General features: G+C 42.6%; 2 protein-coding genes across 2 annotated transcripts in view; one reads left to right on the top strand and one right to left on the bottom strand.

The window, feature by feature from the left end:
* Positions 1-10,031, bottom strand: part of CHPF (chondroitin polymerizing factor) — a 28,871-nt gene extending 18,840 nt beyond the window's left edge. Inside the window, exon 1 of the mRNA XM_072418077.1 lies at positions 9,152-10,031. Coding sequence (XP_072274178.1) covers positions 9,152-9,444 — 293 coding nt within the window. The 5' untranslated portion in view covers positions 9,445-10,031. The remainder of the gene's footprint in view (positions 1-9,151) is intronic.
* A 185-nt stretch (positions 10,032-10,216) lies between these two features.
* Positions 10,217-12,624, top strand: part of LOC140335460 (peroxisomal N(1)-acetyl-spermine/spermidine oxidase-like) — a 28,759-nt gene continuing 26,351 nt past the window's right edge. Inside the window, exons 1-2 of the mRNA XM_072418075.1 lie at positions 10,217-11,046; positions 11,453-11,632. The gene's annotated coding sequence lies outside the window, so the exon portion shown is untranslated. The remainder of the gene's footprint in view (positions 11,047-11,452; positions 11,633-12,624) is intronic.

Here is a 12,624-nt window from a genome sequence, read left to right as displayed (position 1 = left end):
ACTGCAGTGTTCTGTGTTAACATAGCTCAGCATAAGTAATCCTGCACAGAAGGGAAAGGGCATGATATACCAAGTCTGTGCTGAAAGCTAAGAGCACCAGATCTTTTCTGGTGCCAGTTAGACTAGAACCAGACATACACAACTACTGTAACAGAAAAGTGGAGGTGACCGAAGAATATTCTTTATTTATGATCCTCCTTTTACTCAGGTTTAGCTTAGAGCAGCGCGGATATGAAGCTATATATAGCACAAATGTATTTATTTATTTTACATACCTGTAAAGAACACCTATTGTGACTCAATACCCAGAAATGCAATGCTGGAGATCGTTCCCTGAATTACCTCACATAGCACCGTACAGATGTTCTCACTTATATGTCAACCCCTGATTTGCAGCTTGTCCACCATGAACAGTGGATTGAGAAAGCATCTGCTAACAAGGGACTCCTCAGAGGGCTTCCAGGATGATGAATTCCATGTGTCGGGAAGCCTCAGACACATTAATACAAGCCTGGGTATTAACACTAGATGATGAAAGCTGCTGCATAAACAAAGGCAAACAGGAAGTTGTACAAATTCTGTAATACAGGCTGTAAATTATAACTTCAAACAAGGCTACTCTATAAACGTGTAACAAAGGTGTGCACATGGAAACCACTCTAATCTCATACAAAAACCTCTTCTGAAAATGCTCAACAATTTCAGAATGGTGGAAAGTCCAGGGCTTAGAACAGACCAGTAGTGTATAGGAATGCCCAGTGTCTGGCCTAGTATGTTTTATCCATATGCATGTTAATTTTAATTTAACTAGAGTGACTGCATTATGCGAAGTAGAAGTGTATTCTGGAAAAGCAATATTAGGTTTTTAAATTGTGCTTCACAAGTTCATGATTTCTGTCCTTGGTCGCCATTTTTGAAGGTCTTCCCTTTCCCTTTAGTGAAATCTTTGTCACTGAGGCAGTCAGTGACGTCTCTATATTAGAGCCCTATATATCAATAAACCCGACAATGCTTCTGCTCTGTCCCTATGCCATCTCCTTGTTTGACATTCACCATATGGATCCGGGATCCTTTGTGGCATAATAATCAGGAGACAGAAAGGTACAAAAGTTGCTGGCAGCCAATCAGAAATCCAGTAGATCAGACTTTATCACTGTTCTTTGCACTATGACTGAACGTTCCTGTGCATATCAATGTAACGTGACACATTGTACTGCCGCCTCCTGAAACGCACCCAGCATGCGGATTGATGGCTCTACATCTAAAACTGTATGCAGAGAAGCCTTCCAACAGGAAGTAATTAAACCTAACGAGCCCCCATCTTTATCCTCATCGCAGTACTCCAGTAAAGAGGCCCCGAGTGACAGGAAAACAGATTCCACATTTACTTGGCTCTATACAGAGGTCAATCTTCCACCACTGTAAATCTCAAGGGCACGAGCCTGCTGTGTAGGCGTTAAAGGCTGGACCCCCTGTATGCTCATTACAAGGAAATGTTTCAGTGACAAATGGCTTCCTGAAGTGTATTCCACTGGCTGGACAAATAAATATGTCAGAGGCTCGGAAAGGGAGAGTGATGGAAAGCTGTAGTAAGCCGGGCGGATGTATCCAAAACACGAAAACATTAACAGAATTGGTCAACGGCGATTGTGGCTTTTTTATACGAACATACTCCTCAACAGGGCACACTTTCAGGATTTTCTTAAAGTGTTCGAAAGTGCAGTTCGCCTTATCTTGAGAGAAACTCAAATCACATGCCCCTTACACAAATGCAATTCTTAACAAGATGCATGGACTGCATTGTTTACATTGAGGGTTGCACCAGCAAATGAAATCCTGTAGATTTCTATTGGGCTGAAAGACTAATTTACTCCTTACCAGTCTACCAGACCCACCCAAATCTATAGGATAGTAATGCACAAGCATACCCAGGATTGCACTGCATGCATACATACATACATACATACATACATAAGGACTCTGGCTGCTGGACCTCCATAAAGGCAGTAAGCTAACCCTCATGGTCACTCCCAGCGCAGTGCATGTTCCTAAATAACCTACGTCTATACAATGACAGCTGACAGCAGTGAGCTGTACTGGTATCTCCCAGGTTCTCTCATGAAAATCTATCTTCTCCAGTTCTGTGAGCTTTAATAAAGTGTGCCCGATATACCTTTGTATACTGGCACACTAACCCACATCGTCTACTGTATATTCCCTAGCCCCTTTTAACAAAGCGCACCACCCAGCACTTTTCAGTGACCACTCGCTGTTTTTTGGTGTTTATTGAAGTTGGGTGACTGTATAGAGGCTGCTTCCTGCCTACATCTTCCTCCCACCCTATTTAAAAAAACAAACAAACAAAAAAAACAATTTCTGGAGAAAATACTGGTCAAGTAAATGCAAACAACTCCGTGTGCCAGCATGTAAGGCCTTAGAAAGGCAATATCTTTATTTCTGTAGTGTGCAATACATTTGTTCAGCTAATGTTTCCAAAGAAACAGCCAAAATTGATGACAACTGCATTCTGCAAACAGCTCTCATTACTTACTTGGTATTCAGAAAAGTCGTCTGCAGCATGTTCTAGTTTTAAATGATTATCAACAAATAATAATAATAAGAAACTTCAAGCTGCGCAAACAGCGTCTTAATGTAACCTTTACCCGTAGATAATACAAGCTGCAGCTAGATACAAAAACATTAAACAAGCTTTTCAATTCCCAACTTATTTTCTTGCATAACAAAACTCTCCATAAAAAACCATGCCCCTTCCTTATATCTTTAGGGACTCGATACAAACACCCTTCGGGAGAAATCTTATCCCTAATATTGTAATCTCATAAGATTATCTTCATTTTTTGCAGCCACGGGCGCACGTATGGGATCTGATGAGGACATCAATGAACAAGTTAGAAGGAGGCCACCAATGAAAAAGTGGATGGAGGTTCCAAGTTTCCATGATCAGACAGGTCCATGATTGCAGAATGGGACAGGTTACCTGCCTAATGATTTCAGGTACCTAGCGACAATGCTGAGCTGTGCATGTGCAGAATAAGCTTTGGTTGGCTTCCCTTGGGTGATCCTGGGTTGAAGCAACACCTGCTGAGTTACATTCCACATGGTACAAAGATCATCTGAAGGAGGAAGAAGTGAAGGAAGACGGCATCGCCCTGCGATAGAACACAGATAAGCGAATTGCATAGGTTTAGCTTCACTTGTGTTATATATGTAGGGCATCCAACAGTATTAGGAATGAACTCCAGCCTTCACTTACACAGGTATACAGGACATCCCTCTGTTCTAAAAATGCAAACTCCGATTTCAAGGCAATGCATTTAAAGCTGCATTAAGTCAGGTGGAGCCCATCGGTGCATAAAGATCCACAGGGGTTCAAGTAGAATTGTTTTGTTTTTCCTGCCCTACAACATGATGTCTGGCTTCACTTGAGACAAATTTGAAATCTACAAGCAATTTGTTTTCACAAAAACACATGCAAAACACTGCTACAAAGCTTTGTTTCTACATAAGGAAAAGCATCCAGAGCAATATTAATTACATCTTTATTTACACTGGGAAGACAATTTTATTAGCGCCTGTGATTTCAGGCCTTGTTAAAATGATTTCAGATCTGCAGCCAGCAATCTGTCACACAGATCTTATTCTGGAGACAACACTGCTCATTCATGAATTACAGCAGCTGATACAAAAAAGCAGGCAGAGGGAAATGTTACAACTACAATATACAGTGGGGGAAAAACAGACTTTTTTCTACAGCTGTTCCGTGGCCATTCCTGCAAGTTGTGAATCTTCTACAGCGCTGTGAAAAATCCGGAGAATTTAAGAACCAGTCAGTCCAACCTAATAGCACATTTAGGTTAAGGCTGGGTTCACCTCAGTGGTGATGCTGCAGTGCTTTTACCACCTGCCAGGAACCTAGCATTGCTCACCGACGCCAACCGTCAAATTTGCAGATGCCGATTCTTTAAACCTGTGAATGTTTGCACTGCAGGGGCCGTGGGGGGATCTCTATCGTGATGTACGTATGAAACAAGGACCTATTATTCAATGCCCAAAACTGCCTAAACTAAAATTAGACATTTTAAACCAAGAAGATAAGAGGTAGAATAGGAGAAAACGTCCAAAACACAAGAGATTATAAAGACACACAAAGGATGGCCACAAAGAATATAAACGCCCAATTCATTTTATTGGGGTATTCTGAGCCCTATGGATGCAAGATGGGCATCAGATGATTGCCCTTTCATGATCATATCCAGTGACAAAAGAAAGAGCGGGGATGTACACACAGCGCCGTTGAGCTTAGGACAAGCAGGTGGCACCCAGCTTAGTTCTTGTCTATAGGAACACACAGTGGGTGTTCCCAATATGTCACCCATCAATCCACCATGGTGAATTGACGAACAACGTCCGAGATCTGCTGAACACGTCGGATTTTCTCCCTCTTGGTCTCCCTTTGCTCTTATTGGTCAAAAATGTGATGTGTTCCGAGGTCCCCCTCAATGTTGTTCATATGATGTGTGTGTAAATAGCTTAAAAGGCTGTTTTCTTTTTGCAGCTCTTTAAGCAACCAAAAATATTTTGGTGTGAACAAGCCTATTGAAATGAATGAGAATTTCAATGCAGGGGAAATGGACTGGATAAAAGCAGATAGGATAAAATTACAAAGTGAAACAAGACCCCCCCCCCATCTTGAAATCATCCTGCTTTTTTACCCTGTTTCAAAGCCATGAAAGGGGAAGTGCATTTTTAATGTATTTTCTGTTTCCAATCCAACCACATGTCACAAATTACTTGCAGCTTTCTCACAGAAGTTGTCATAAGCAATCATCATCTTTAGCAGGAAGACTAGGACAGACCAACGCTAGGAGATTCAGTCTGGGCAATGTTATAAAGATTTGTGTTGAACAGAAGACCAAGTCACCAGCACTTCTAATTAAGGGAGGGTGATTGAAGTTACAGCTACGGATGGCACTGTGTAGAAGTAAAGGTGTGTTTTCTGGGTGCATTGCTATGATTGACATTGATTGTGATTGAAGCAAATTCTGTTTAGCAAACTGAAAATAGTACAGAATAGGCAGTGTTTTCCCCAGCTTCTTGTAGCTGAGTGCACTGCATGGCACCAGCTGTTTTTGGGTGGTTACTGATAAGTTGGGTCACCATACAGGGGCTTCCACCCACCTTAAAAAAAATTCTGGGTTGAGCACTGATGGGCTTATGCGGTCTATAGCGTAGAAAAACCTTTTCTAATAAACAACTTCACACTTTAAACATCAACCCATCCTTTAGATCAGTTAAATATTCCTTTAAAAGTTATGAACCTGTTCCCAATTAGTGCAATAACATATTTTCTGTCTTTTTACGAGTCACCGCATGCTAGCCATTTGCTGAAATCAGGCTCGTAGCTGTGCAGTGAGGATTTTCAAGGGGGAACATAGAAAAAACAGCTTGCTGTTCATGCTGCCCTTTTACAAGCAAAAGCCTGGAAGGATAAAGCCTTGATCTGAAAAAATGAAACACCATGCTACTTTTGTGAGCTGTGCATTGTACCCCCCCCCCCCTTCCCATTTGGGTACATGGGTACATGTAGTTCTTACACATGTCCTGTACAGTTTAAAGTGAAACATCAAACAGTTGTAAGAGCCACAAACTACTAAATGTATAAATGTGACCCAGTATCTGAACAGTAGTTCTTAGACCAAAAGTTGATCTAAAGTTTCACTTTAAAGTTTGTACCTTTTGCAGTAATGCGTTTTACTTGTCTGTTTGCTCTGAGTTTCTGAGGAGAAAGCTGAGCTGAGGAAAACCTGGCAATCCTGGCTTCCTTTGCGTGTGCCAATGAACTCTCGCTAGCCTGGAAAAGGTCTGAAGATCGCCTGCAGCATAAGTAGAGGAGAAAGATGGCAGTTTCCTAAACTGGAACGTGGAAAGACAAGTTGTGCAAATTTACTTTTGCTGCAAAGCAGAACTAAAACCTGTTCTACTTACCTGTCCTTGTTCTGTTGTGGGTGCTGTCATTTTCTTCTTTCCTGAAGTCCTCAGCCATCTTGATTGGCCGGGCAAGGATAACATAACTCCTGCGCAGAAGTGCATTCATTTCTGGCAACTGCAGGAGAAGCCGGTTATACTGGCAACCAACTGATCAAATGAGTGATCAGTTGGCAGGTAAGAATGCCTATTTCAGATGGCACGTCACCTATTCTTTTAGTTCCACTTTAAGAGATGAAGTAGACAATAATTTGTGCCGTAGTGCTCACGTGCCAGCAAAAATTCCACTGATAAGTGGAGAGAGCAGAGTGATAAGGACAAGATTATTGGTCTGCCGTTTCTCCTTTTATTGTCCAATCACAGGCTGGGGGAGGGACAAAATCTGTAATTTAATTGCAACAAAAAAGGATAAAAAAATTCCCTTCCAGTAAGCGGTGCTGTATAAATCTCAGAACTAGATGGACAAACAAACTGCAAAGACGCAGAATATCCCCCATATATGCAGTTTACATAGCATTTAGCCATTTGCTGTTCATTCAGTAGAATGTCTAATAAATTTTGAAGCCCTCATTGGGGCCAACAGGAAATATGCAAATATGCAAGTCCCCATTAGGCCATCTACAGTTATCTGTACAGATTTTTATATTGCCACAGCTTCCCATGAGACTCCAGCAGCCAGTACAAGCAGAACACAAAAACAATAGCTATGTTGTCACAAAATTGAATTACACACCAGTGGGAGGACGTAAAAAATAAAAAAAGAAGAAGCTTGCAAAGAGTAAACGCACTCTCAATAAGGTTTTAACACTTTTGCGAAGATGTGTTGGTAATTTGGCACCAGATGGCTTTTACTGTAGTTTTGTCTGTTGTGGTTGCTGGAATTGGCCAATATTTGCACCCAAAAAAAAAAAAAAAAAAAAACTTGTATTTGTAGGGTCTGCACATAAACTAGTTAAAAGTCCCATACCAACAGCTGTAACATTTTCCATATAATAAGGTCTCATATAGATGCATGCTGTGCTGTGTATGAAGGTAATCAGATTCCCATTGACTTCAATGAAGTAGTGCAGATAGCAGCCCGAGGGTCGCATCTCATCCGATTTACACTTTCAGATTCTATTAAATGCATTTTATTAAAAGGCAAAGCAGATCAATTGCAGCCTGTTCTAACCCAAAGCTGCACTTTGCATGTGAATGCAAGTGTTAACCAATACTGCATTCATATGCCATAAGCTGTATCTGACACAAATGCCCGTCCACAGGATCCCAACCAAAATGTTGCCCAGACCCGAATATTCTATGTAAAAATGCTCAGAAGCAGGCTCACTTAAACATCATTGTTCAGATGGCAAATTTGCTCCATATCTACAGCAAATGACCAGGCGGCACAGCAATGTCTTACCCGCTGATAATTTTTTCCTTGGACTATTCTGCAAATTCTTAAGGTGAACATCAGAATGTAAATGGACGCTGAAGACAACATTGGGTCATATTGAATTCCTGTCTTCATCTGTAACTGGTGGTAGAAGCAGCTTTATGAAGCATGGATTCCCAGTACTGGTTATAAACTAATCAGGATTCCATTGTGTTAGCAAGTTGCTGGCACTGAATTGGTGTTGGGTGACCAGTTTGCTCTATGTTGTTTCTTCCAAAATTGTTGGCATTCGAAATGTTGACCAATAGCTCCAATTGTTTCTTGGAGCTATTGGTCAACATTTGAATTGTTGGCATCACAAACTATGATCAAAGTGCTCAAGACCGAATCTAATCCAATGCCAACACATCACTGGAAACCAATTGAGTGGTTGGTGGATTGTTTTTGTGATGGAATTGGTTTGGTCTGAATTTTCTACGGTCAGCAATTTTGAAGAAACAATGAGCAAAGAGATCAAGGCAACCAATGATTTCATCACAAGAGCAATCCACCAACCGATCTGATTGTTCTCATTGAGTTGTTGTGATACGTTTAGTTGCCTTGATCAGGTTGATCAGTTTCTAACACCATCAATCAGAAATCAACCATGTCAACCAATCAAAATTGTTAGCCCTAGGTTGCCTAGGTCAGTTTGGTCAGGACTTCTATTAAAACGGGGGACACCTCAGCTGGTAACAATTGCCTACAGGAGTATTCCCCTCACTTTGCCGGGATTTACTCCCATTTCTTGCAAACAAAAACAATATAAAAAAAAAATTAAAAAAAGAAATAATGTCCTTACAATTTAAGCAGTTTTGCAACATCTGAGAATTAAGGACAGACCTGCGGCACAAGTTCTGCTGATAGCTGGCACCCGTTCTGCACACAGTACTGGTTCTTATAGAACCAGTTTTTGTAGCTTTGACCGCAGGTGGCAGTGACAGATACTGAATTGCCCAGTGCTGGCCCTATTCATATTCTAATGGGCTGCCATAGATGAGACATTACATAAGGCAGAGATTTGCTGGCTTGAGAAAATGGTAACCGCCAGCCTGAACTCAAACTTTCCAACTTTTTAAAAAATCCCAAGTAAATCCATATAAACATTATTAAACTACCAACATGGTCGTTTGTGCCACACGCAGCCTCATGTGCCCAACGACGATCAGACTACATCTGCATTGGATGGAGGATCATATTCAATAATTAGCACGCACTAGTCACCGGCACCACATTATTCAGGATTAGCTGGAACAATGGCGGGAGCCTATACAGCAAGAACGGGGTCATTTACTATAGAAGGCTATTTACTTTGGTCGTAAAATAAGGTGAAACTCAGTTCCCTTTGAATACTACATCATGTTTGGAAATGAGACCAAACATAACGCTTGTTAAGCACAGCTTTACCTCAATAACTAAACTCTGTGAACGCACCCTTTCCAACACAAACGACCAAATCGTGACATAGATGTAGCCCAGGCACCGGAGTGCCCACGCTAATCACGGCGGCGGCTACAGTGCGCTGTGTTCATCTTATTTTTTGAAAAAAAAAAAAAAAAACCACAAGGTACGGAGTCATTTCCTGGCCATTACCAGCCATTTAACTTTCCCAACACAGAAAGTAATAAAAGACTTTCAGACGCTGAAGAATTTAAACTGCCCTCAAAGCACAAACGCCCCGGGGCGAACCAGCCGCAGCATAATAAAAAAAAAAAAGAAAGTCGTACTCACCGGACAGGTTTCTTCTGCACCTTCTGAGGGTCTGGCGGAGTGTACGGAATGATTTTGGGTTCGAAGCTTTCGTTGTTGTCTATGCCGGCCGGGACCGAATTGGGTTTTCTGACAGCACTCACATCGCCCCTTGTGTCACGGACAGCCCCTGGGCTGCCGGGTAAGCGGGGGCCACTGCCGCAGGGTTCTTCCACCCAGGTGACACTTAGCAGGCTGAGGGTGAATCCAAGGGAGATACCGACCACGACGGGGCCCACGGGCCGCAGCAAGGACAGCACCATGGACAGTCTCATGGTGGTTGGAGAACACAGGGGCCTCCCGCTATGCACCGGGCAGATAAATGGAGTCCTCAGGGGTTTGCTTCTCGTGGTCACTGCACCAAACTCATCGCCAATGGGAATAAAGGGAAGGACACAGGTAGGACAGGTGAGCAGAGGAATAATGAGGGAAGACAAGGATGATGCAGAAACAATAATTCACCTAGGGATAGAAGGGATGAGGATGGGGGGGAATATTAGAGGAAAGGTGTAAAGAGAGGATGGGGTATACTAAGACAAGGATGGGAGGGGGGTGACCGCTGGCTATAAGAGAAGAGGAGGATGGAGATGGCGCTCACAGCAGGAGTAGCGTTGTACAGACACAACAAATGGCTGTATAGGAGGAGGTAGACTGGATTATAGATGGGTATAGGAATGGGGCTAAAAGGTGGCAGCTCTGTAAACGGCCTCTAATAGGGGGCAGTTCTCGTGGAAGGTCCCAGCACTGACTCCCGCAGTCCCTCAGCCGGCCAGTCCCGACGTCTCTCTTTTCCTCCTCACACGTCCCGCAGTCCCATTCACTCCTCTTCCTCCTCCTCTAAAAGCAGCTCCCAGCAACCGCCTGACGTGTCACCTTTCCGCCCCGCCCCTTCCCGAGTCTGACGCTGCGTCAGTACCCCTTTCCCCGCCCATCTCGGATTTACAAAGAGGCTTGGAACGCAAAGCCGGGCGTGAGCCAATCCGAACTTTGCGCTGCGATTCACTCGAAAGAGCAGAAGGGGCGTGGCCAAGGTGGTACCTATATGAGGGGCAATGGTGGTGCCAGTGTAGCCAGGTGTCCTGTGTGGCATGAGATAAAATAATGCTTTATGTACTTGTATCTGCCTATTGATGCCATGCAATGTCTGCATAGCTTGTCCAGGTTTAGCCTTATAACTTTGGGTTGGTTTTGCCATGGCAGGCTTCTAGTGTTCTTCAACAAGCCAGGCATTTGGCATTTATGCTGCAAAAAAAATTTCTGCATCAAAAGCATGCAATGTTGTAAATGCGCCCAGAGGCATTCCTGCATAATGTAAACAAACATGGAGGTGGGGCATATTTGCATGGTATATGCACTGTCCATGCGGCCTGCAGGCTGCCAATGGCTGACTGAAAACTGAATGCCCTAGGTGGGTTATCATGTCTTTCCAGCAGTTATCTAGTAAACCTTTACATGTAGGCTCAATAATTGACACACAAAATGATTGTCACGGGTAACCGTAGCAGCAGCTAAAATCTGCCTGTTCTATAAAGAATGAGCAGAGACTACAATAGATTAACAATAGTGGACAATTGTTTTGTAGTTTTGCATGGCGGATCGTTAAACAGCGCTGACGCTAGATTTACACCAAAGGGGATCAAAACAACCAATAAAAATCTAGTGCCCATTGATATGGTGAGCTAACATTATTGTTCTTCTTCCAGGGCCTTGTAAGTGAGATCGGGCAATCGTTTTCTGCCTCATCAGACCAAAAGATTGACTGCTCTGGACAGACTTCCCGACGTTTGACTGGTCCTGCACAGGTTAGGTCTTGTAGTTCCAGCAGAGGACAACCCAAGAGTAGAGACTGGAGTAGTGCCTGAGCAAGGATTTTAATGGTAGGATCACTGGGAATTTTTTTGAAAACTGCAGATTGAAAATGAATTTTGACATGACATTGCTCAAGTGTATACTAGCATCGCTCACTGCTGCCCCCGTTCATTTTCTATGGAGAAACTACAGGTAGCGTCCCCCAACGGCTTGGATTTCCTGGCATGAGGAAACGGTAAATACACTGCAACCCTCTGGCCAGTGTTCCCCCCTCATTACTTGAGCTAACATAGCCGTAGGCTACGTACACACATCAGATGATTCTCATCCGATAATCGCCTCAGGGCTGATATTGGACGAGAATCTGGCGTGTGTACAGGGCTCATGGTTGGTCGTTCATTTTAATGTTTTTTTTTATTTTTGTCCAGGTTGATGCACATTTGATTTTACTTATTTGTTCCTACTTTCCTCCAGCAGGCGCTTTCTCAATTTGACTGCAACAGGCAGGCACTCGGCTTTTCCCCTTTTACAATACAGAACTGCTGATCCTGAATTGTGACGTCAGTGAATGTAACCGAGGGCCATAGTGGCTTATGGAAGAAGCTGCAGGGACTGGTCACATGACAGTGAAAACTGCAGGGGCAAAGGAATAAGGTAAATAAAAGTACTATTCACCCTGACCATAAACATAAACATTATTTAACCTCTTTTTTTCAGAGCTATTCCCACTGCAAGGGAAGATTTTGACTGAACACAGATAAAGCTTTAAGACCTAAAGCAGAGCTATAGTTCCAAAATAGAAATTTGCAGGCAGGCAATGATTTTTTGACATCACCTGTCCCTTCTGCAATAAAACATACGTCCCTTCCCAAATATTATTATTATTATTATTATTATTATTAATAAACAGGATTTTAAACCCTGCTTAGAAGAGCTTACATGATTGCGTGATTTATCTAAAAGTACACATGAGCAGCTCTGTGTAGGGAGGTTACATATGTTGGGAGTCACATAAACCCAGTTGGCAAATCAAGGTGGCTGAAGATCCAACTCCTGGAAGAGGACTGGATGAAGATGGTAGTGCCAGTGATGGAGCAAAACAGGCAGGCAGGCAAGGGTTTTTATTGCATAAGGGACAGTTGATCTGCAATAAAACATACTGCCTGTTTGCAATGTTTTTCTAAAGGTACACTGAGCTTTGCACATGCAGCTTTTCGTTGGATGTTGGCATATGCCAGGAGGTATGCAAACTTGGCCTGGCCAATCAAGAAGCCTGAAGATCCAACACCTAGAAGAGGACCAGATGAAGATAGTAGTGTCTAGGACAGAGCAAGGAAAGATGAGTGAAAATAAAAAATTGTGAACAGGTAAGTGTATTTTATTGCAGCAGGGGCTTTGCTTGTCCCAACAAAGACCCTGCCTGGTCACAATTTTTTATTTGTAATGTTTACTGCTGCTTTAGTTTTAGAGCTGTAATTGAAATTTAGAGTTGTTTCTTTTTTTTTTGGAACCCTGGTCCCAGTTGCTAAAATAGAAAGCAAATCCCTACTTTACCAACTGGGTAAGTAGACCCAAGCAGGGAGTTACAGGCATACAAATTTTTTTTTATTTACATTTATTTATTTTATTTGTTTTGTATGTCAGTA

The sequence above is a fragment of the Pyxicephalus adspersus genome, chromosome 7 (genome assembly GCF_032062135.1).
Source record: "Pyxicephalus adspersus chromosome 7, UCB_Pads_2.0, whole genome shotgun sequence".
Lineage (NCBI taxonomy): Eukaryota > Metazoa > Chordata > Amphibia > Anura > Pyxicephalidae > Pyxicephalus > Pyxicephalus adspersus.
Note: the sequence above shows the minus strand (reverse complement) of the source record. Positions and strands in the feature narration are given on the sequence as shown.